Genomic DNA, 22,421 nt, shown 5'->3' with positions numbered 1-22,421 from the left:
ATTGGAGATCATATTCCATCAAATTCAAGAGGGATTTTATGCCTATAGTGCCTAAGCTCTTGTCAGTAATTACAAGTATGTGCTTCAGGATGTCTTTTATCTATCATTATGGAAGCAGGCACTGTTTGAGTTGTAACTAATCAATAAAAATAAACACCATCTACTCATTACATTTCAAGACTCCCAAAACTGTCTGATGCCTCGTTGATGAATCTGTCTGCCTACAGCATTTCACATAAAACAGGAGAAGTAAAACCAAATTGTCTTAGGAAATAAAGTGCATGCAGTTAAAGAACAACTAGCCACAGACTGGAATAGAAGCAATCAAGAAATTTCTAACAGGTGGAGACAAAAGAGGAGCAGAGAAGTATGGTCTGCTGCAATGAGAAATGAGGATTTCAAGCAGCTGCCTCATTGGATATAATAACTTGCAGCTGGGTGAACTGCAGCACAGCTGGATTATTTCTAGAGATACCGTGTATAGATTCCCAGTATATATGCATATATACATATATAGTTGCAGGATATATGTATATCTGTGTGTTCACTAACTAGAAGTAAGTTACTTGAGAAAGTATAAATACAACAGTAAGGTGACTTCTTGTCCTGTAGGTGAAAACACTAAGTTGTCCAAGTATTGCACACAAAGCTGAGGGAATGCAGCTCAGCACAGCCTCCCCTGAGCCCCAAGGAGCTGGCAGTCACAAATCAGGGAAGGCCAAGCATTCATAAACTGGGACTCAGTTACTTTTGGGTCTCAAGGACTGCCCTGCCAAGGACCACAGCCATTCAGGAAACACACACCAGGACCCACATCCCTGACCATACACAACAACCAATTCTCTGAGTACTCCAAACTGAAGTTCTACCTCCAATTAACATAAACAGATGACACAAATGTTAGGTTTCTCCATATATATCAACCTACACCGTGTTTCTGGAATGGTTTCATAACAAGATGTAATGAACTCCAGCAATGGACACTGAACCAATAATGTGCATATAAACAATATATATCTATAATTTGTTTATAAACATATCTCACAATTCTAAGAGAAGAAAAAAAAAACCATGCTAAACCACTGGATACAAGCATAATACATTCAGGCTTGTCTTTGGAACAGCTTTCTGCTGCTCCATCACTGAATGGAAAACAGTCCACAAACACCTTAGAGACTTTAGAAGTGAGTAAATGGTCTCCTCTCAAGCCCTTACACCCTTGTCTGCACAAAGCCCAGGCAACTGAGCCATAACCTCCCAAGCCTGAAACATCAGCACAACTGCTCTGTGCCTACAGCTGCCTGTCCAGGATCCACAAGCAGCTTCTGCATTGTCCTGGTAACTGCACTCCCTGTACCTCCTCTCCGACTCCTGGGTACTCCAAGTGCTTGATGCTACGTGCACCTCGCAGCACCTGACCAAGATTTTTAAGAGATCTTGGGCTTTTCTTCCATTTTGTAATTAAATCATATTAATCAGACCTCATTCAGTGCCTTCAGTGTCATCAACTGCCAGCAGACTCGAGAAGTTTTTTAGCAACTTTAACATCTTAAGTTGGGCCACTACATTTTGATCTGTCAGAAGCAGCTATTTTGTCATTCAAAATGAGTGAAAACTGTCGTTTAAAATCCAGCAAGAAAAAAACCACAAATTAATAAATGCAGCAGCTCTGTATTACTCTTCAGTCTCCATCTTAATACCCAAACTGATTTATACTAAATCTTAAATGCCTCTCGTCTGACACAAAGTATTGAAGCTGCAGTATTTACTAGACACTTGTGGAAGCTATAAATTTCATTTTCTTCAGAGCTTATATTTATCCCAGCTGTAGCAGGCAGATATCTCTAGCTAGAAGTCGGGTTACTAGAAGGTATTTTAAGACAAAAGTGAACTGATAAATGATTTTACAGCATGTACAGATTTACCTGTACAGTGAGTTCTCCTCTCAGCACAGCCTTCAGGATGGAGCATTGACTGAGTCATTTTAGAGAAAAGAGTGCCATTGAAATTCAGCATGAAAAACCACACTGACCAAATATCCCTCCATTCATTCAATGCTTGGATTCTGATACATTTCAAGTAAAGAGAAGCCAGCTGAAACTGCCTCCTGGCCTGTCATGATGCTGGGTGCTGATTCCCAGCCCTGTCAGCCTCTTTTGCCCCAGCTGATTTTCAATCCCTCTCTGGGGTGCCCATCAGCAGTTAGGTCTAGCAACAACACCACTGGGGAACACTGGGGACACATTTTTCCCCCCACACAAAATGCAGCAGTGACACCAGTACCATCTGACCCACCCTGCTTTCAGCTACAGGAATTTTCATCCCAGCTGAAACTCAGCCGGACTCCCACTGTGCTCCTCCTGTCTCAGCACCAAGCAGAACAGGGAGGTCACAGGAGCAAGCCAGGCCTGGCAGTCAGAAGGAACAGAAGAAAGGCTGCCAGGCCTTGCAGAGCTCCTGCTGCCTGCAGAGCCGGCTGTGCCAGGAGCAGGTGAAGGCACAGCCCTGGCGCAGCCCCCAGAGCACCCAGCGGGAGCGGGGCCGCTCCGTTCCCGCTCCGCTCCTGCAGCCCTCCGGCCTCCGGGCCTGGCTGCCAGCAGCGAGCTCTTAAACTGCTCCCGAGATCTGAGCGTGGCTCTGCTCCTAGAAACTCACTGCCTTCATCCAGCACTTGCAGCCAAAGACATCTTGACTCTACCAAGTGGAACTAAACCAAGTGTACAGACACCGCTGGGATGATCCCTGAGCCACGTCCCCGCTCCTGCTGCTGCCTCCAGAGCCAGCATCCAGTCAGCCCCAGCACAAGCCACAGCTGCACATGTAAAATCACACACACGTTGGGAACAGCCAGGACTGCTGGGAAATAAATGGCCTGCCCTGCAAACAAGTGCAGTCACCTGAAAGGGGAGCTCTGAAACTACAGCTGATTTATTTACAACAAAAAGCAAACCAAAACATCATTTGGAGGGAATGTTTGGTCAAGTATCCATTTTATGAAACTTGCCATTAAAAATTGACTGTGAAATAACTAAACAAACAAAAAAATTAACAGAATTATTTCCATTTCAACTTAACATTTCATTTACTTTGAGGGAAGAGCCTCAATATCTGCTAGGGGTAAATCATGTCTGACTTTCAGTGGACCAAGCTCTGATTTGCAAAAAACTCTATTTTTCTCTAAGACAACGAAATTGCTCAAACTTAGCAGTATTTTTCTCCTTGTAATTTCCTTCACTTAGAAGGCAGAAAAAAGCCAAGTGCCCAAAGAATACATTTTTAGCTCTGTCAAGTTTTACACACATGGGGAGCAGCCCTGACAGGTCACCATTCTGAAGAGCAACCAGGCCAGTAAAACCCAAAGTCCCTGCAGGACCGTGCAGAGCAGAGCTCACAGTGCCTGTGCCTGCAGGTGTGACTCTACCAGCTGGAACAGAAACCCAGGGCTGGCTGGGACTGCTGCTTAAAAGGCTGCTTATTACACAAACCTGGCTGACATTTTCAAACAGAAGTCAAAGCAAGAGGGTCTGCAGCTGACCAGGATTTTTTGCAGTTGTTGATTGGAAAATACTGCATTTGATGAGGAATTCTGGATTTATGAGACTATCCAGGTATCCTCCTGAAGACAAAATATCAGGCACAGGTTCTCCTGGAGAGGACTTTATTCCATATTTAACCTTATAGAGAATTTGTGATAAATAAGTCTGCAGCTGTCTCCCCCCTTTCAACAAATGCAGCCTAAGAGAGACTCCTGTGGCCAGATCCCCAGAGTTACCCTTTTCAACCCACCAACAGGTTCTATTTTCAATAGACTCTTTTATCCAGCCATCAAAAAGTTATTAATTTTTCATCAGAATTAAAAATGATGGTTAAGTGAACTTAAGATTTCAAATTAAAGAGTTCAATTATCAGTATTTAAAACATTCATTATTTCTTCAGAGTTAAACTTCCTTACAGGTGTTATGGTTACATCACTGTGATATTTTCCCTCTGCCACAACTGGATCCTTCTTCTCAAATCCTGCCCTTAAAGTCATCATGTGCTATTGGTTCTCACACACAAACTAGGATTTTTCATTAAATACTCTACATTCATAGGGTTTATAGTCCCTCTAATATGACTTTTTTAATAAAGACAAAAGTTTCTGTTGGAGCAGCAGCAGATAAAATGGGTTAGAAATGCAGCTGCACCAATCTGAACAAGGGAGAAATAAAAATGTGTATTTTTTTAAAAAACAATAATAATCACACTTAACTCGCCAGCAAGACAGTGCTGTGAATTACAGTTTAACTGCCCTTCTTGATCCAGTGTAAACACTAGGAGCAAGCTGTGCTATGCAGGGGAGGGAAAAAGAAATTATCATGGCTAGTTCTAGATCCCCTGATTCATCTTTCCTGGCAAAAGATGGAGTGAGTCAAAGCTGCTGTGTAGGAAGCAAGGAGAGGGAGGTGGGCTCAGCTGGCTCAGCACGGGCTGGGTCTTCTCAACTGGGGTTTGAAAAGGGATGCATCAAAGCTGTCATAACTCTGGAGGGCCACCTTGCAGAAGCACTGCTGCCTGCAGAATGTGCCTTCAGCCGTGTGCTTGCTGGGGTACCTGGCTCCTTGCTCTGCCTGAATGCATGGTACAAAGTGCCAGAGCTGTACAGCTCTGAAACTTCCTTTTGGGCAACTTCACAAAGCCAAACACGGCTTTAACTAGAAACACTGAATATACACTGAATGTTCATAACTGGAGATAAAGAGGTGCAGCTCTGCCACTCCTCACTCTGCCCACAGTAGATAAGAGCAGGACTGAGACATGGCTACATTAGAAACAACCATTATCACATCTAACTGGGTGTCAGATACAAACCTGCCTTCACCTGCACTGACTCATGTTCAGCTATAAAAACAGGTAACATCAGCTGTGGATCAAAGCTGCCTGATGGCTCCCACTGAGTAGAAGTCACATCTGCCTTTCCAAAACACAATCTGTATAATAATGCAAAACCAAGTTGTTTTCCCTTACCTTCTGCAAAAGGTTCCCATTCATAAAATCGACCCATAAATGGCTTGTTATTGTATGATGCACACTGTACCTCTCTAATATTCCTGCTGCTTTCAGGACACATCTGTTTAGATTAAAAAAAAAAAAGTAGCATTATAATCAACAGCAAAGTTATTGTTGCCTTCCTATTAATGAACTTTAGAAGGTTAGTGAAGGCATTGCAAAATTCTAATCCAGATGAATGATATAAACATCAGGAGACCTCTTAAAAACAGGTAACAAGCTGTGCTGTTAAGTAACAGTATCAAAAGTGCCTGTTGAAGAAAATTAATTTGTGAAGTTAATGGAGCAACAGTTCTATGAAAAAAAAAAAAAGTAAAGCTTTTATTGAGCTGTCATTTTCCTCAGCAACAGCACAACACTTCAAGATAAATTCAATATTAGATTAGAATTACTTCCTTTTCACAACAGCTTCACATTTTTCATCATTAACTTTTTGGGCTCAGATTCAACAGAGTTGAAACACTCAACATACATGCTTCCATAAGTTATTAAAAGCTGACCACAGCAGTTTTTTATTCTCATCCTGTGCTTTCATACCATATTTCCACTTTTTATTTTATATTTCTACATGCTGCTATTATAGTCACTGCATGACTTTGCAGTTCAGGTCATGCCTTCAGATCCTGAGCTCCTGCAACTAAGGAGCTGCTGTAGGAGTTTTGCAACTAAAGAGCTGCTTCTACACAAGCACGCAGGTAGTGAGGCAGGGCAGGTTTTACAGGTGGAAACAGCATCCTTCCTTGGGTCACTGCAATGCACACCTTTGGCACACCAGCCTTGTTTGCATGTGAAGTAGACTCCAAAAGCAAATACCAGTTAAATACTTAATGACTTTGTTCTGCCTGACTCCTCACTGCAGTTAGAGCAGAAGTTTACTCTGTGTGTGGGCACATACAAAGGGACAAAGACTTCTAACAAATGCAGGGGGTTAATTAGAACAATTTCTATGTCTGGACAAAATAGGCAAGCTTTGGGCACAGATGCATTTTTTTACATAGCCTTTAGATAATAAAAATTACTACTAAAATACTTAAAAACAGTAGAAATTACAGGAAGTACTCAACTAGAACAGCAGAATATTTTTTCTAGATGACAGATTTCAAGGGAAAGCTAGAGATAACATTATATGAAAACAGAATGGCTAAATAACTGTGTTTTCAAAGGGAACAGAAGAGAATCACTAAGAACAACTCCTGCTGCAACTGCAAGTCAGTTCTCTTATGCCTGTATAGTAGGAAAGCCTGGCTGTCTGCTGGGGAAGCCAGGCACATCAGAGGTCCCAGAGGAGCTCTTGCTTTGTATCCACCATCTCCCTAAGAAGATGCTTGCAACTGGATCAAAAAGACATCAAAGTCAAGAGTTTTCAAGTGGGCTATAAACTGTACCAAAGACAAGCCCAGGGGAAGGTTCATGGACTACTTTATCTTCTACTAAAATCATGGTAACAAATCCTCTAGAATAAACACAGTTTCTGGCCAAGCAGCCATCTGTGCTTCTTCGCCCACCCTTCTGAGATCTCCAAGTACATGCAAATACTGCTTTCCTCAACAAAGCCTCTAATAAAAATTTAAAAAACCACAAAACCCAAAAAAACTCCAAAAACAAACAAACAAAAAGCCTTCTCTGAAAATAGGACCATGAACCACCACATTGGATGGGTGGGACTAAAAGCCTTTCTAGTGCCAAATGCAGAAAGCAAAGCTATATTCCCACAACTGAAGCACAGCTCCCTCTGTGTGTGGCACAGCAATGCACAACATTTATTCACCACAACCACCATCCAAGGCAAGGAAATGTATTTTTCATGGAAAGCAATTATTGTACATATCCTAAAGGTGAAGGGACAGAACCTGAGCTGGCATAAATTAAGGTCACTACACTAAATTATAGCAGAACAAACATCAGTTTGTACCAGCCAAGAAGTCAGCCTGAAGGGTTTCTTTCTGGAATGCTTTTCCCTTTTTTTGGCACATGTTTTCTACCAGCCTATTGTGAAGTTTAGTTGCTTCTTGTTTTTCCTTTTCTGACCCTTGAGCTCATGCTCTCGTGTACCAGTATTTCTGGCTCATAAACCATTTCCTGTACACCCAACTCATACCAACTGCAGGCAATGTATGAATAAAAATACCAAAATATTCATTGCTGTTGCCAACAAATAGTGACATCCATGCCTTCTAAGATCCTTTTCATATAGCTACAATTTCTGTTTTTGAACTTACTGACAGTTGCCCACAAGAGAGAGACCTCAGTGCTTTAAAGCAGGACCAAAGACAGACAAATGCATTAAACTCTGTGTGGATCAAGCAAAATTCAGAATAACAGGCTAACTCAGAACATCCCTGCCATTTAGAAGCCCCAACTCAGTTGCCCTTCCTTCATTTCTTTCATCAAGGTTTAATTGCAATATAAAATTTTGAGGAAAAATTTGAACAATCTGGTGTGCAAAAACAATCTGGTCTGGTCTTGCTTTGTTCTTGATACAGATTACATTAATTTGTACTTTTAATGTCTTCTAAAATATTCTTTAGCTATGAAGTACAAGTAGGCAAAATGACAACAGTCCACGAATCACCAAGGCTTAAGAGTCATATTATACTCTGCATATACACTAGTTAACATCTATGCACCATTTACTAGCCCCACCTAAATTGTTAATGCACAGTTGAATGCAATGACAGTTTTATGCTGCCTACAGCTCAGCCTCCCTGAAAATTAAATCCTTGAGCCTTTCTCAGAACACCTGAGTGCCAGGCACTTTCTCTTGGCCTCTCTGGCTTCCTAGCACTTTTGTAGGCAGAAAACCACTAAAATAAAAAAAAGTATTACCCTGTACAATCAAAAGTGAAGCTTCAGTATAGGGACTCCTGTAGACCCTCATTTTTTATTTATTCCCTGAGAGGACAAGCCATCTTTACACTTCAATATAATTACTATTTCTGTCATATGCAGCTCCTAATATACAGCAACAAGCATCTGTGATGAGAAGATGGCAAGCCCAAAGGCAGCTCCCATTTGCAGTGTCTGACAGCTGTGCCTTGCAGGGCTGCCCACGGAGAGCTGAGGCTGCCAGGACACAGCCCTGGGCTGCAGCTCCGCCGGCCAAGGGCCCCGTGCTGGAAGCAGCAGGCACATTGGCACGTCTGCAGGTGAAGAATGTTCTCTGGCTAAGCCAGACTGCTAGGATTTAAACAGCACACATCTCTTTCCAAAATTTCCCAGAGACTTTTGGAATGAACTTTGCTGTAATATTTAACTTACTGTGTGATTCTCCCTCGGTTTCCCCTCAGTGACATCAAGGCATTAAAATCTGCTGCTAGAGACTTGAAAACAGTGTTTTGGTAAACAAAATGTTGACTTTGATTCAGGGTTTTGTTAGTGACAGATCTGGAATTTCTTTTTTTTTTTCCTCAAAAACTTATTCCTGTGATTACTAAGGGAGTTATTAAGGGAGTCCTTTTAAAACCAGATCTAGGGAAGCAAAAGCAGCAAAAAATATACTTTGCATCTACTAAGATAAATCTCAGATTCCTTTGTGCAGAGACAGATATAAATTATCTAGAAATACATACTTTCTACTGGGAGAGGGTTTTTAAATTATTGTTCTTTCAGCTGTGCACTGTAAAATTAGATACAACATCTAGAATGCATAATTTTGTATGTTTTTTGATGATGTTTCTCCTACCTAAAATATGCTGCTTGGACAACACAATGACATAAATTTAGCATGTGGGGCTGCATTCAGCAAAGTGCCTTCCAAGTGCTGGATATTGGCATTTTCACACAGGGTAAGGTGTCTCAGAGCTGTCCCTGCTGCACTTGCACACGGCTGTTTCAAGGAGGACACCTCCACTTTTCCTCCTGGGCCTTCAGAGCGTGAGGAAATCCCCAGCAGCAGCACTGATGGTCAGGCAGCACTCAGGAGTAAATTTTAGAATTATTCCTTTGTCTTGTAGGACGTGAGGCTAAACTTATTGAAATGCACTGTGCCTACTGTTGATAGAAACTTTGTACTTTGGAAACAGTGGCTTTATTTATACCTCAGTTTCTTCTGAAATATGCAGGTATGACAGTAGTCTGAGGGACAGAAACACACAGTATTTTCTTTGTTATGTACCATTAGAGTTTTGTTAAAACAACCTACTACTACAGTTAAGACTATAAAACAAAGAAACCACCCTGCTAGCTTTTTAGCTTTTGGTTAACATTTGAAAAGCACACTTTTTAACAAATCCTTGACACTTGCTTTAATTAAAGAAGTGCTGGCAAAACACCAGAAAATTATCAATCTGCCAGCTGTGGGCTCACATCTGCCATTAGCAAAGCTGTGTCAAAGCTGAGCTGAGATAACACTTCTGGAAATGTGTAATGGGCCGATTTGGTCCTGAAACCACCTCTACAGGCAATTAAAACATTGACTAAGATTTTTGGCAATGTTTCATTCTTATGACCTACAGTAACTGGCAAAGGCTTTTTCCAAAGCCCCATATCCCTTCTTGATTCTCCAGGTTCAGACATAATTCATAATTAGTATTTTCTCTGTGTGCAATACTACATGTTTAATTAAGTCCAAATAATCTAGTTGTACTCTTGTTTTCATTTTTGTAGTGGTGTTCTCTATAATCATGTCAATCCTTTGGCATCTGAAAGGAAAAACACACCTCCAAAGAAAAATAATTTAAATACTTGTTTCTGAAACAGTAATCTGAAAATTGTTCTTTCCTTTGCAGAGCTTGTGTATTGTGTCCTTCAATATGCACAGTCTATAAATTCCACTTCTTTACACAACAAGCCACCACTTCTGCAGTGAACTTTGATATTCTGCTCTGAACTGCGGGTCTCTTGCTTCTCTTGAAACCTACAGAAGTTCCAAGTCCATGTAAGAAAGTGAAATGCAGGGTCCTTGAAATGTTAATTTTCCAGCTAAGCTGTTTCTCTTTGCATAGGACCACGTTTCCCCATAGGCAATACCTCAAGGCAACCTCGTTTTGTCCAGCTGAACACACACTGAAAGAGAGAAATTACCCATTTAAAATCCTGGAGACGCTGATTTCCCCAATAGTTCTAATTTTATTAAATTGTAAGAGAACACAAAGACAACTGTCTGCCATCCAAAAAAAAAAAAAGTTCTATATAAGACATATTAAATATGCCTAGATATCTGTGGCACAAAATACCAGACACAATTCAAATGGAACTGATGCTCCTGAAAAACCAAAATGTGCAAGAAACTTTAAAATGCATGTGAAGAACAGCTCTGCAGTAAAAATAGTGCTAGCCAGCTCTGGTTACAGCGCACAGCCACAGACAGTGCACTGCGAATGTCTGGCCTGACATGCAATGAGAATTTCCATCTGGGAATGCAGCGGTATCTGCACAAGTTTATGAGGAAGGAGCACCTGTCCTGGCAGACTCTGCACTGCCTCAAGCCATGGCTTTACACCTCCGTGTCTGCTGCAGCGGAGACAAGCAGGGCAATGACAGTCACTGAACTCCAAGGTGCTGCACTAAGCACACGCCCCAGGCCGAGCAGAGCCCGCGGCAGCCACAGGGGACTGCAGCCCCTCTCTGTCCTCATGGCAGCCACAGGGGACCGCAGCCCCTCTCTGTCCTCACGGCAGCCACAGGGGACCGCAGCCCCTCTCTGTCCTCACGGCAGCCACAGGCGACTGCAGCCCCTCTCTGTCCCTCATGGCAGCCACAGGCGACTGCAGCCCCTCTCTGCCCTCACGGCAGCCACAGGGGACCGCAGCCCCTCTCTGTCCTCACGGCAGCCACAGGGGACTGACCGCAGCCCCTCTCTGTCCTCATGGCAGCCACAGGGGACCGCAGCCCTTCTCTGCCCTCACGGCAGCCACACGGGACTGCAGCCCCTGTCTGCCCCTCGCTCCTTCCAAGGGCTGCCTGTCACAGATGGTAAAGACCTTAGACGTGTGCACAATACAAAATCGTTGTACTTCTACCCAAATCGCATCCAGGCAGCAGTGAGCCTGTGTTTGGATCAGGGAAGATGGGCCCTGGCAGAGCTGCAGGGTGCCTGCCTGCCCCAGCCGGCTGCCACTGCCACGGCCAGGGAACTGCTGCCCTCTCGGCCTGCAACTTGAGAACAATTTTTCCCATTAATATTTCAGCTTTGCAACAAGAAGGTCCTCTGAACTTAACTAGAAAAGTCTTTGAACTGCTACCCAAACCTGATCTTTATTAACTGCAATCTATCAGACACATAAGGCATTAATGCATAATGTGGCAAGTGCATCAATTACTGCTTTACGTTTTTTCCATTCTGTAGCACTTTACATCTGAAAATGCAGTCTGTCTAATAATGGGGAAGAAAGCTCAACCAAACAGATGGAAAAAGAAGTATTTCTGCTTAACTTCACAGGTTTGTGGCTTTTTCTTTTTAAATTCTCACTGACAGATCCATCTGATTAAACTGAAATAACTTATTTTATTTCAGATTTACAGCAACTTGTAAAAGATTCAAGTCCAGCTTTGGTTTTAAATAAAATCTTAGTCACTCGTCCATCCCACACAAAGCATCTCCAATGATCTAATGTGCACGACTGGAAACATTTGGAACTACTACCTTAGGAGGGGCTAATCAAGGAGCTATAATAGGAAAATTAACAGTACATTTCCTCAGCAATACCAAAAATGTGTCAAGAAAATACTCCAGTTTTTACAAATTTTACAAATACTATTCCAAAAAAAACTAAGCGACCAACCAACCAAAAAATTCTGAGAAACAATAATTGGTTTCTATAAGATGGAAGTTGAGCAGTTAGAAAATGGAAGGTAAATACTGGAAACAGACCATGCTGGAACAGAGCATTATCTGCTGTAAAGCGATACACAAGTATGTCCTGAAAGTCAGGCCTGTGTCAGCTCACACCTGCATGCTGAAGACTGCTGCTTGTCTTTTTTGATCCAGCAAAAGACCAGATGACTGGTCTTTTTAAAGCTGGGCTTTTTTAAAATGTAGTTACTATTTTACTGTCCCAAATTTCTTTTAGTATCCAGGCCCCTGAGCAAAGAGCTACTTCAGTATTGAGATTGGAGTTTACACAGAATATTCCTTCCATGCTCCCAAGCAAGCATCAAAAGCTTGCCATTTGCAGCAGAAATCATAACTGTTCTGTACAGCTGCTGTTCCCACTCTCAGCAGGGCTATCACCTTTCCATATAAATGTGCTGCATTAAAAAATCCCACAGATACAAGAATCCCTCCAATCAAATACCTGTTTACAGAAACACTACACAGTGCTCAAGGTGCCTAAGCTGCAACCTACTGCCTCACTTCATGGGAAATCAATGAAAAGCTACTTCCATTTCACACAATCTGGTTCAAATGAAGAATGCCTAAACATGGAAACTTCCAGCTTCATCATCTTGCACTGTCTCATCTGTCTACATTATTCAAATACCTGCAAAATGGAACATGTTTTATTAGTCCTTCTCAGAAAATGGGAGGTTTATGTACTAAGAAAAGTTGCTTTCATATACTAGCATTACTCTTCTTCACACTAGAAATATCAGCCACTCCAAAACCCTCTCTGAAAGGCACCACCTTTCAATATCATCTATGAAAGACCCTGAGACAAACTCATGCTTGATCCATCTTTAGTAAAGTGGACAGACTTTAAGCAAAGCTGATGTATCTAGTCCTCATAGTTTGTAGAAAATTATGCCACTGTGATGAAACATCTACTCTAGGGTTTCCAGCAGTATTTTATTACATTTTTATGAAGTATTGTTCTTGGAGCTGCTGTTCCTTCTGGGGAGCAGTTTTTATGTGACTCTCATTCTACCAGCTTCAGCAGTGGGCAGGAGTAATCCTCCAGCAGTTTTCTCTATGAAAGCCCAATCAACTTCAATGGAAACTCCACTTCATGCATTCCAATTAAATGACTGGTCTTTGTGTGGGAGGAAGCACTACCTGAATGGTTCCAGCAGGACTAAAAGTTTAAGAAAATTTCTGATTGGTATTACCACAATAATCTACTTTTTAATTAAAAATTCATATTGCAGCAGTAATCACAACATTTTTAGAGAACGAGCTCTAGTATAAGTAACAGCCAGGCAACAGAAATGCCAATGTGGTGTTACTTGAGACAAACATATAGGCTAATGTATAGTTGTTACTACAACCAGGGGGAATTTGAAATAAGTTTGTTGGGACAATTTATTTTGTTTGTTTTTGTTAGAAAAAAAAATGAAATCTAGGATGTGGAACAATTTGTTTTCCACAAAAAATGAACATCTTTAGAGCAAGGTAAATGCAACTTAAAAACAACTTTGAGCTTGCAGGAACCCAGTCTGAAACAGAAACTGCAGCATTATTCAGATTTTAGAGTTCATGTTTCCATCAAAAATGAGTTTCTGATACAACACACATTTAAACTGTTTCTGTGATATATTCTTTCCTCCTGGGTCATATACTTCAAAGAAAAAGAAAAAAAGGCAGCTCAAACCAACTGGCAGATACATTTGTCTTATTTTAGAATGGTTTAATATAGCTGCAGCTGGTAGCACTGTCCATTTACTGATGAGTTTGTCCAACTTTAGCCTCTCAGCCTAAAACTTTCCACTCCTGTTATCTGTTTTAGTCTCTTTTTTTGACTGAAGCATTTCATCCCAGAATCCGCCCAAAGGAAAACAAAAGGAAAAAGTGTTTTATTTTTTCCCATGCCGCCACTATTCTGACCTTTTTTTTCCAAATGTAACTGCCTATTCTATTTTAATGAGTGAAATTATGTCGGCCAGGAAAGTGGGTTTTTAGTCAAGAATGCACCCTCTGCTTTTTCTATGGAAATCCACTCAAGTATAGTCAGGACACAAGAATTTTAAAAATAATGCTGATAATGTACTTTGTACACTTTCAATCAAAACTTGTTAGAGTTCTGCATCTAACCTGGAGGAACAATCTGTTCACAAGTGTGTTCCATACCTGAACAGCTCAAAGAGGCTGAGAAGCTTTCCAGCAGTTACTGGAAAGTGCTCCTGAGGTCTGTAATATAGGGCAAGGACTGAAAATGGAAACATCCCTCTTCTGCTCTTAATAACCACTTGAGCCTGTACCTAAAAGGAACGGAATATTTTGGAAAAACAGATAAATCTGGGGATTGACATTCATGATATGAGGCTGGATGAGCAAATCAGCTGAAGAAGGTACTGAGAAGAAGAAAGTGAAACTGGAAGAAACTGCAAAGATTCAGGGAACTCAGGAGAAAAAGGAGAGACTGGAGGCAGAAGAGATGGGAAGAAAAGATTAAGAATGTGAGACAAGGTACTAAGGAAGTGAGAAGTGTGACTGAGGAGAAAGCACAGTGGGACAGCTCCAGCCAGAGGGAAGGAGCAGACACAGGCTGTCCATGCAGAAACACCCGTGATGAGAAAGACCCCAGCAAAGCATTTCCCTGCCCTGTGGTGCTCAAGAGGGCAAACTCCCTGTGCCACGCCTCAGCTGCAATGATCTGATGAGTTCTGTGAATACTGATGTACCTCATGATGGCATTCTGCTTTTGAAGGCTTTTTTGGTTTGTTTAAACACTATAAAGTCAGTCACAGGGCCTTAAGAGAATGTTTAACCTCAAATTGGAAGAGACTCTCCATGCAATTACTGTATCACTTGGCTCTTCCTGCCTGTGAGGTCCTGCTCTCAATTCCATGACTGCATACCATTTTCCCCATATGATCTCTGACTCACTCAGTGTGCAGAATGGATTTACTCTGGGGAATGTTTAGCTGGAAGGGTTCTTTACATAATCTCTGTCTCATTCACTGTAAAACCTGGTAGGTATAAATGGACATACAGAATAAGGAATATGAAAGGACAGTCTGCAGTTTCTGGAATAGGCTACTCTACCATTTTTAAGTGGAAAAAAGTCACCTGTGGTGCAGTTACTTAATTCAATCCTTTCTCAATTTGTGAACTATGTACTTTCTGTTTTGGGGGTATGACTGAAAACCTCTGGACCCATTTTGCAGATGAGCTGCCAAATGATAATTACAGTTTTGGCAATGCAAATTTTTCTTTGACTTTTGCCAAGTGATAAATATGATACTGAACATGGGGGAAAATATCCAATTCAAACTACTTGACAAGCAGCACTAATTATGGAACACTTCTCTTAAACTGCATTCTTCCAAAGGGCAGCTCCATTTCTTACAACATATTAGGACTTGCTATCACAGAGCAGCTTTGTGACTTTTAAAGCAAACACTGCAGTAATACTATCAACAACCAGTCCTTAGAGAAGCCTTTTTTTCTCACCTTCTGCAAGGAGCATTTTTAAGGCAGGGAGCCAAAGGCTGAATAAAAAGAGAATAACATTGAGTAGTGTATCAGTCATAACAAAGCACTTGATCTATGCTGGGACCCTGGGGTAAAAAATTATATTATCAGGTAAATAAATAGTTTTCTTAACACAAGAGTTACCAGAGGATTGCTCACAAAACTCCAGTTCTGAAAGCTCTAAACCTCTGCAGGTTTGACTTCGTCCTTCTAATGGCATTTTGCTGCTTAAACTAAAACCTCACATCATCCAAAAAAACTGGCCTCAGAAAGTGACTCAAACTGAGGTCTCAAAAAAGCCATCAAGACCATCAGCAGTCCTTGCTGTCTTTAACAAATGAAGATGCAAACAGAAATTCAGGAAAAACAGTATGTGGGCTGGCTGGCAACTTACTGCATGCTGCAGCCAAAAGCCAAAGCTGGTTTGCAGAATGTGGCAGGGGATGTTTCCCTGGCCTCTTCCCCCTACAGATGACCCAGTGCCTCCAACACTGCTTGACAGATATCAACAACACAGGATTGTTTTCTCCACCAATGTAAGCCAAGTGTTTGAATATAAACAGCCTTACCACTTATCACTAGAAAGAAGCTCTGTTTCATTAATCACACTTGTAGGTCTCTACATGTGCAAAATGCTGCCCGTGTTAGGTCTGGACAGACAGCACATCTGATGAATGAGATGAAGCAGATGAGACAGAGCACGCCAGACTGGTTTGGGTTTTGTTATTTTTTCATCTCACCACAATTTCAATTATTTCTGGGGTTTGCATTGTTCTGTAGGCAGTTAGCTCTTAATGTATCTTATGCAAAAGGTTTGTTTACCTGCTCTGGGCACTGCAGGGCTTGCAGTGCCAGGTTTCTTTCAGACCACTTCTGGGGAGAGGCTTTGGACTTCCATCAGTCTGTGGTTAGGCAATGCTTGCCTAGACATAATTTGACGTTTATGTTTCCTAACTTTCTACACAAGTTTTGGCAATTTGCTGATCCAATCCCTGCTTAAAAATTCTAAAATTAAAAAAAACAACCAACAAAACCAAACAAACACACACAAACCAAACAAAAATAAAACCAAAACAAAACAAAAACCCAAACCAAAACAAAAAAATAACCAACATCCCTCTTTTCCCAAAACCCACAAAACTAAAACTAAAAACGTGACAGCACCACTAACAGACAGCTTTTTCAGGATCCACAGCTTAACTCCAGCAGCTTCTCTTGCAGTTCCTTCTTCCTTTACTGGCCTTGGTCAGTACAAGAGAGGACTGGGATCGTACTGGTGATAGTTGCAATGCAAGTTCCTGTATTCATGTAATGTATGTTCTTTTCCTGCTATCTGGCTTGAAAATGTCTTAAACTTTAGCACTGGTATCAGCAATAACTGAACTAATTTCCTAAAATTACCAGGAAAAGCTACCCCTTTTATGTGCCAAGCAGACACTGACATCTGACAGCCCATGGTTTTCATACCTGTAATTAATGGGAATTGTTAACAAATATTCATCAAAACAGCATTAAAAAGTTTTTTGTAAATTAACCATGACATCTGCAGCCTCCTCTGCTTTGAAAACCTGGATACAATTAAACTGACACGAATAAAAAGCACATTTCTTGTTCAAATTATGTGAGTGTTGAAACATTCCACCGGAATTTCAAACAAACACTTTTGTCAATATGAATTGACAAGAAGAAACAAAGACAAGCTGGAATGACTTCAGACCTCTCCCACAACACTTGCCTCTATTGATAAATGACACTACTCAAATTTACAATACACTATTAAACAAAACTACAGACGTATCGGGAATGCAACCATCTGGTTACAACTCAGAAGTCCTAATTTTCATTGATGAGTTTCCTCTTTAAAACTTGGCACAGAAGTTACATCTGAGTGATAACCAGGCAGCCTAAATCACCCTGAGTCCTGTTCTACTGCAGAACAAAACCCCTATTCCATTTCAACAAGCATCCCAATGAAGTTTCCAAATCACTCCACAGGACTTTAAGTGCTAATGCTGCTATTCATAACTGATGAAGTGATGGAGTAACTGCGGATCTTATTCCTCTTTCCTCTTCTCCAAGACACATGTATTCCATTTATTCCAAGAATTAGCAAGGTAACTTCTCAGACAATTCCAACTGCTACATGAAACCTCCCATTCAAAGTTCACCAGGAAGTTAGGAAAGAAGAGCTTCAGGCAACTGATTTGTATTTTGATTTTGAGGCACTAGGATGAATTATTAACATTTTTAAGTCACACTGCCATTACACAAAAATGAGGGTCTGAATCTTCAGCTATTCACAGACACAAATTCACTCCACTTGAAGCAGACTTCTCCAGCTTCATCACACAACCCATGCAACAGGCTCAGAATAAAATAAACCTCAGAAGAAAAAGGCAGCTCAATGCTTCCTGCAGTACCATAAAACATTGCAGTACTACTGTTAACCATACCTTCTGAAGTACTCTTATGCATTAAAAATCAAGAAAATATATATTGGGAAGTTGACAGAGTCCCTGGAAAATTCAGCTCCCTGAGCATTCAAGCTAAACCCCAAACATATCAATGATACAATGTATAAACTGCCTAACTGTAACACATTTAGTACATTTTTTATCACTGATACATAATCTCAGCCTTTGTTTTCCAGTGGAATACTTCTGTTTTATGGCCTTAAGGTGTTTATCCTAGGCTCTACTGTATTTTATTTGTATCTCACTGCCCTTGAATAAAGTCAAATATCTCATCTGTAAGAATGTTACAGATCCCACTGGTCACTTCTCCCTGACTTGGGGAATACAGGACCTGGCTGTAGCCATGCACACATCACCAAATTTTCACCTGCACCTTTCCTTTTGGTCTGTGCTTTTATAGTTCTTGTCACAACAGGTCATGACTCCTGGACTCCTAGATGTTTAATTAGTTTAAAGTGGCTTAGATTTATTGATCAAATCAAGTAACTCAATTTTCAATTAAAACCAACAAGGCTCTAGACATAACAGTTTTCTGAATTGCGTGATTTTGGACTTCCTATGAATATGTGACTACGTTAGAAAGTAATTAACCTAGTAATAATGACTTTATGTAAAAAATGACTCTGTGTTACTGCTACAAGTGCAGAGCACACTTGCACAATAAACTCCTAGAGAGAGCTTTCAAAGTTACCCCATCATACTTTTCCTGATGATTTATGGCAGACAATTTCCCGTAATTATTTAAGCTCTAATAAGAATGTCATAATGCAAAATACTTTCTAATAGAGGTGTTGAAGGGGATGTCACATAACCACAGTGCAGAGACACAGAGGGAACAATTGCGGTCCAAGAGCTTCATCAAAGATGTCTCTCTGTGACTTTTGTACACAAACGACAACTGATCAAACTACATGAGACCCTTTACAAGCCATAACTCTGTGCCAGCCTTTGCTAAGTTCAGCCTGTACTGGTGACAAATCATTCTGAATTAATATTTACACACCTCTGCTGCAAATAGCAAAACATTCAAAAAGAAGGACAGTACAGCCCAAAGTAATGCAAGCTTTCAATAAGTTTCCTATACACCCACAGAATGTCAGACTCCCAAACCTACACACAATCCCACAGTGTTTGCATGGAAAATTCCTCACATAAAGTCAAGTTTAAATTTCCTCAGGAAAAGATATGTCATCTTAACCCCACTTTGCCACTTATGTCAAACACCTACTCTATACAAATCTCAAAAGGAGAATAAATAAACCCTACAGTAACTCCTTGGGAATAAGAAGGGGCTTTTCAGTCTAAAAAAAAAAGTTCACCCAAGAAATACATAGGCTTTTGTTAGTCTTCACCTCAACGTGTGAGCATCCCAACTACATTAAAGACTGCACACTTGCAGCACCCCATATCAATTCTGTAAAGACTTGTCTGGGAATTATATTTTCTGTTCCATACAAAATTAAACATTTCTCTTTCTACGTCAGGCTAAAACTTGAAGCACTGGAAATATTTCAGTTTCTATAGTGTGGAAAATTTTCAAAACTGCTTGGGCAGAACACCAGTGAGCTGGTGGATGGCCCAAGATCCATTGGCAGGGGACCCTGCCAATGCCTACCTATATCCTTAGGTGACAGAAAAGCACATCACTGTTTAATGGACTCAACACATTCCTGCAGAACATTGTAATTCTATTTAATTAGGGTTCTGCATCCAAAAAAAGCCTTTCAATGGCATGGCTGTAACTCAGAATCGGTATTATCAATAAGACTCTTTGGAAAACCAAATATTTTCATTTGTCCCATTTTGATAGAGCTGAGGATTGATCCTGAGTCTTCTACCTGACCTCATCTCTTCTACTGTAAAACCTCTTTCCATTTCCAAAATTATCTTTTCAGATTTTTCCCATTCCCTGCTCAGGTGCCGCTCTCAAAAGCTCTGCACACAAGAGCACAGATCCAAGCAGAGGACTCTAATTCAGAGCCAAAAGCCAGATTTTCCATAACTGTACTACCACCTTAATAGCAGGCATAGCTGGAGAGGCAGGCCAAGAAAGTAAAAGCAGTCATTGTCTTCTGATCCTGTGTAGATACTTCTCCACAACACAACTGACTTCTTGCTAAACACCAGTCACATAGAATACTGAGAAAAACAGCACAGTGTAACTGGAGACATGACAGTAATCCACATGAAGCAGTGGGCACACTAGCAACTGGGAATGGAACTGGACAAGCTCAGCAAAATTTCATCCATAAATATTTCACTGAGCCCTCAGGAGTTACTCTTTCATACATTTTACCTTGACTGTTCCAAAGTCCTACATGAATTTGGCCAAAAATTCACACCTCAAGCCATAGCTAATGGAAATTCAGATTTTACATCTATTCAGTATCACTCTTCATGCAGAAACTGTTGGAGAATAGATTGTGGGAGAACAGAAATGGGGCTGTGGCCGAGCCTCATCCCTCATGGGGTGCAGCTGTGTAAGACAGGTGAACAGACTGAAGGAGAAGCTGCGTGGAATGCTGATGTGTATTGACCCATCAAAAAAGAGCAAAAAGGTACATAGGTGTTATGCATGTGAGAAAAAAAGGTATAAAAAGTTGCTCTGGGGAATAATAAAGGGCTGATGCTGGCCACCATTTTCAGCATCAGTCCTGTGTCCACCATCACGAAACTACCTTAAGTAGTCTGGAATATCCAGAAGCCTGAAAGCTTCCTTGTGTACACTGTCCAAGAGACCTGCAGCCTGGACTTGGTTTACAAATATATTCTCACACATTCAGGCACTCATGAAGAGCTAGTGACTTGGCAATGCCCGAGACAATTAATTACACAAAGTGCTCAGTAAACAAATGTTCCATTTGAGTTGCTTCCTTTGTTCTGGTGACAAACCACACAAAGAAGGTTGAATTCAAATTTTACTTCAACCACACATGCATATAATTTCTTCTCCTTTAATGCAGTGGGAAATAGGGAGATTTACTCACCACTTCCCTATTTCTGAAGGAATTGAGACTACACTGGAAGAATCCTGTTATATTGCAGGTAGCTTATGGTTCCAGTTAGATCAGCCAGAGCTGTTTGTGAGGTAAGGAGAGATGTTTGCTGCCTGTTTCCTGCCAAAGAGGGTGACAGGCAGCTGTGTGTTCTGAGGTGAGCTTGTATGCAAGGTGCTGAACAGAGGAAGCCACTTATACAATAAGAAAATAGGTTTAATGACCTGCAGGAACACTTGAACAAATACAAGCACTTCCGAGGCTCTCCCTAACCAAACCTCACGTTTACCTTGAATGAATCAACCTGTCAGTCATGTGAAATGAGTTCAGCTATCAATAAAAAAACAATAAATGTACAATAATGAGGAAATGACCTAACGGACCAAGGTAGATTAACTTAATTTGTTATTAATTAGTTGCCCTCAGGAGAAACTATAGAGGGAGTGGCCAAACATCAGGATAAGGGTTAACAGGATACTTCTAATAAATGAGATTATCAGTTTTGGTATGCTGCAGGAAGAACTGAAGAGAAGAAAGAAATAAAAATATACTGTTCTCTGCTTGCTGGCAAGACCATTGGTACATGTCGCTGCTGATAAATTAAATTAAAGCCCGCGTGCAGAAGCATTTAATCAGGAAGACCAAGCAAACAAAGTGAAACACTATCAGCCTTGTTTTGGTCTCATCCTGGCCTTATACGAAAACTGTTCTTAGCAACTTCTTTTTTATAATTACATTAATTACCACATTCTGGGGAGCAAAATAACCCACAGCCTCTCCAAGGGTAACATAAACATTACTAAATAAAGAATATCATTATGTAGAGTTCTATGCCTAGGAGAAGCTACTTCAGCTACAATTTCTCTTTGCTATTAAGTCTCCTGTACTCCAGATTTCTTTAAAACTGTATTTATACAAGCAACAGTGGCAAAGAGGCAGCAGCAGTGTGCTCATCTATGTGTCTTCTTCATCTGTTAAATTCTTCTGTTTAAACAGCAGATTCTAAAACTAACATGAAAATAATTTCACTCCTGTTCAAAAGAAATCTGCCAATGGCCAAACCACTCACCACCCTGACCCGCATGTCCAACCACTGTCCCTATCCAAGCTCACTGCCCTCTACTCTCCAGCCCCCCTGCCATTCTCAATAAACACTTTCTACAAACCTTCCTTCTCCATACCCTGGCAATCTCGGATTACTTCTTTCTTCCACCTCATTTCTAACTTCCTCATCTCTTACCCCTTGCCCTCTGAAAAGACCTCTTTTCCTGGAAACAATTTTGTTACATTAAGTCAGGCAGAATACTGTCCAACTTTGTGCACTGATGTGTGAGGGATGAAATAAAGACTGGGACATTTGTGTATCGCTTGGACACAGTGAGCAAATTTAGCTCAGAAAACTTTCCAAATTAATGCCCATGCACTAAGGTCATTTCCCATTTCCTTCAAAAAACAGAAAGTGTTTTTCGAAAGAGGAATTTGTCCCAGAGACTATTCTCAGAGGCTCAAATTAGCCGTTCATGTTTTCCATTCCAGACAAATACACTAAAGCTTTCTTGACATTAGGTCTTTTCAATCAACTGCTCCAGTCTCAATCAATGGACTTTATTC

The 22,421-nt window shown here is 40.9% G+C and overlaps 1 protein-coding gene across 2 annotated transcripts in view; it reads right to left on the bottom strand.

Moving 5' to 3' along the window:
- THSD4 (thrombospondin type 1 domain containing 4) overlaps positions 1-22,421 on the bottom strand; it is a 233,285-nt gene that overhangs the window by 160,946 nt on the left and 49,918 nt on the right. For both annotated transcript variants that reach the window (XM_039723241.1, XM_039723242.1), the window contains exon 6: positions 5,008-5,110. In XM_039723241.1, the coding sequence (XP_039579175.1) occupies positions 5,008-5,110 (103 nt within the window). The remainder of the gene's footprint in view (positions 1-5,007; positions 5,111-22,421) is intronic.

The sequence above is a fragment of the Passer montanus genome, unplaced genomic scaffold (genome assembly GCF_014805655.1).
Source record: "Passer montanus isolate IOZ18808 unplaced genomic scaffold, ASM1480565v1 scaffold5, whole genome shotgun sequence".
Lineage (NCBI taxonomy): Eukaryota > Metazoa > Chordata > Aves > Passeriformes > Passeridae > Passer > Passer montanus.
Note: the sequence above shows the minus strand (reverse complement) of the source record. Positions and strands in the feature narration are given on the sequence as shown.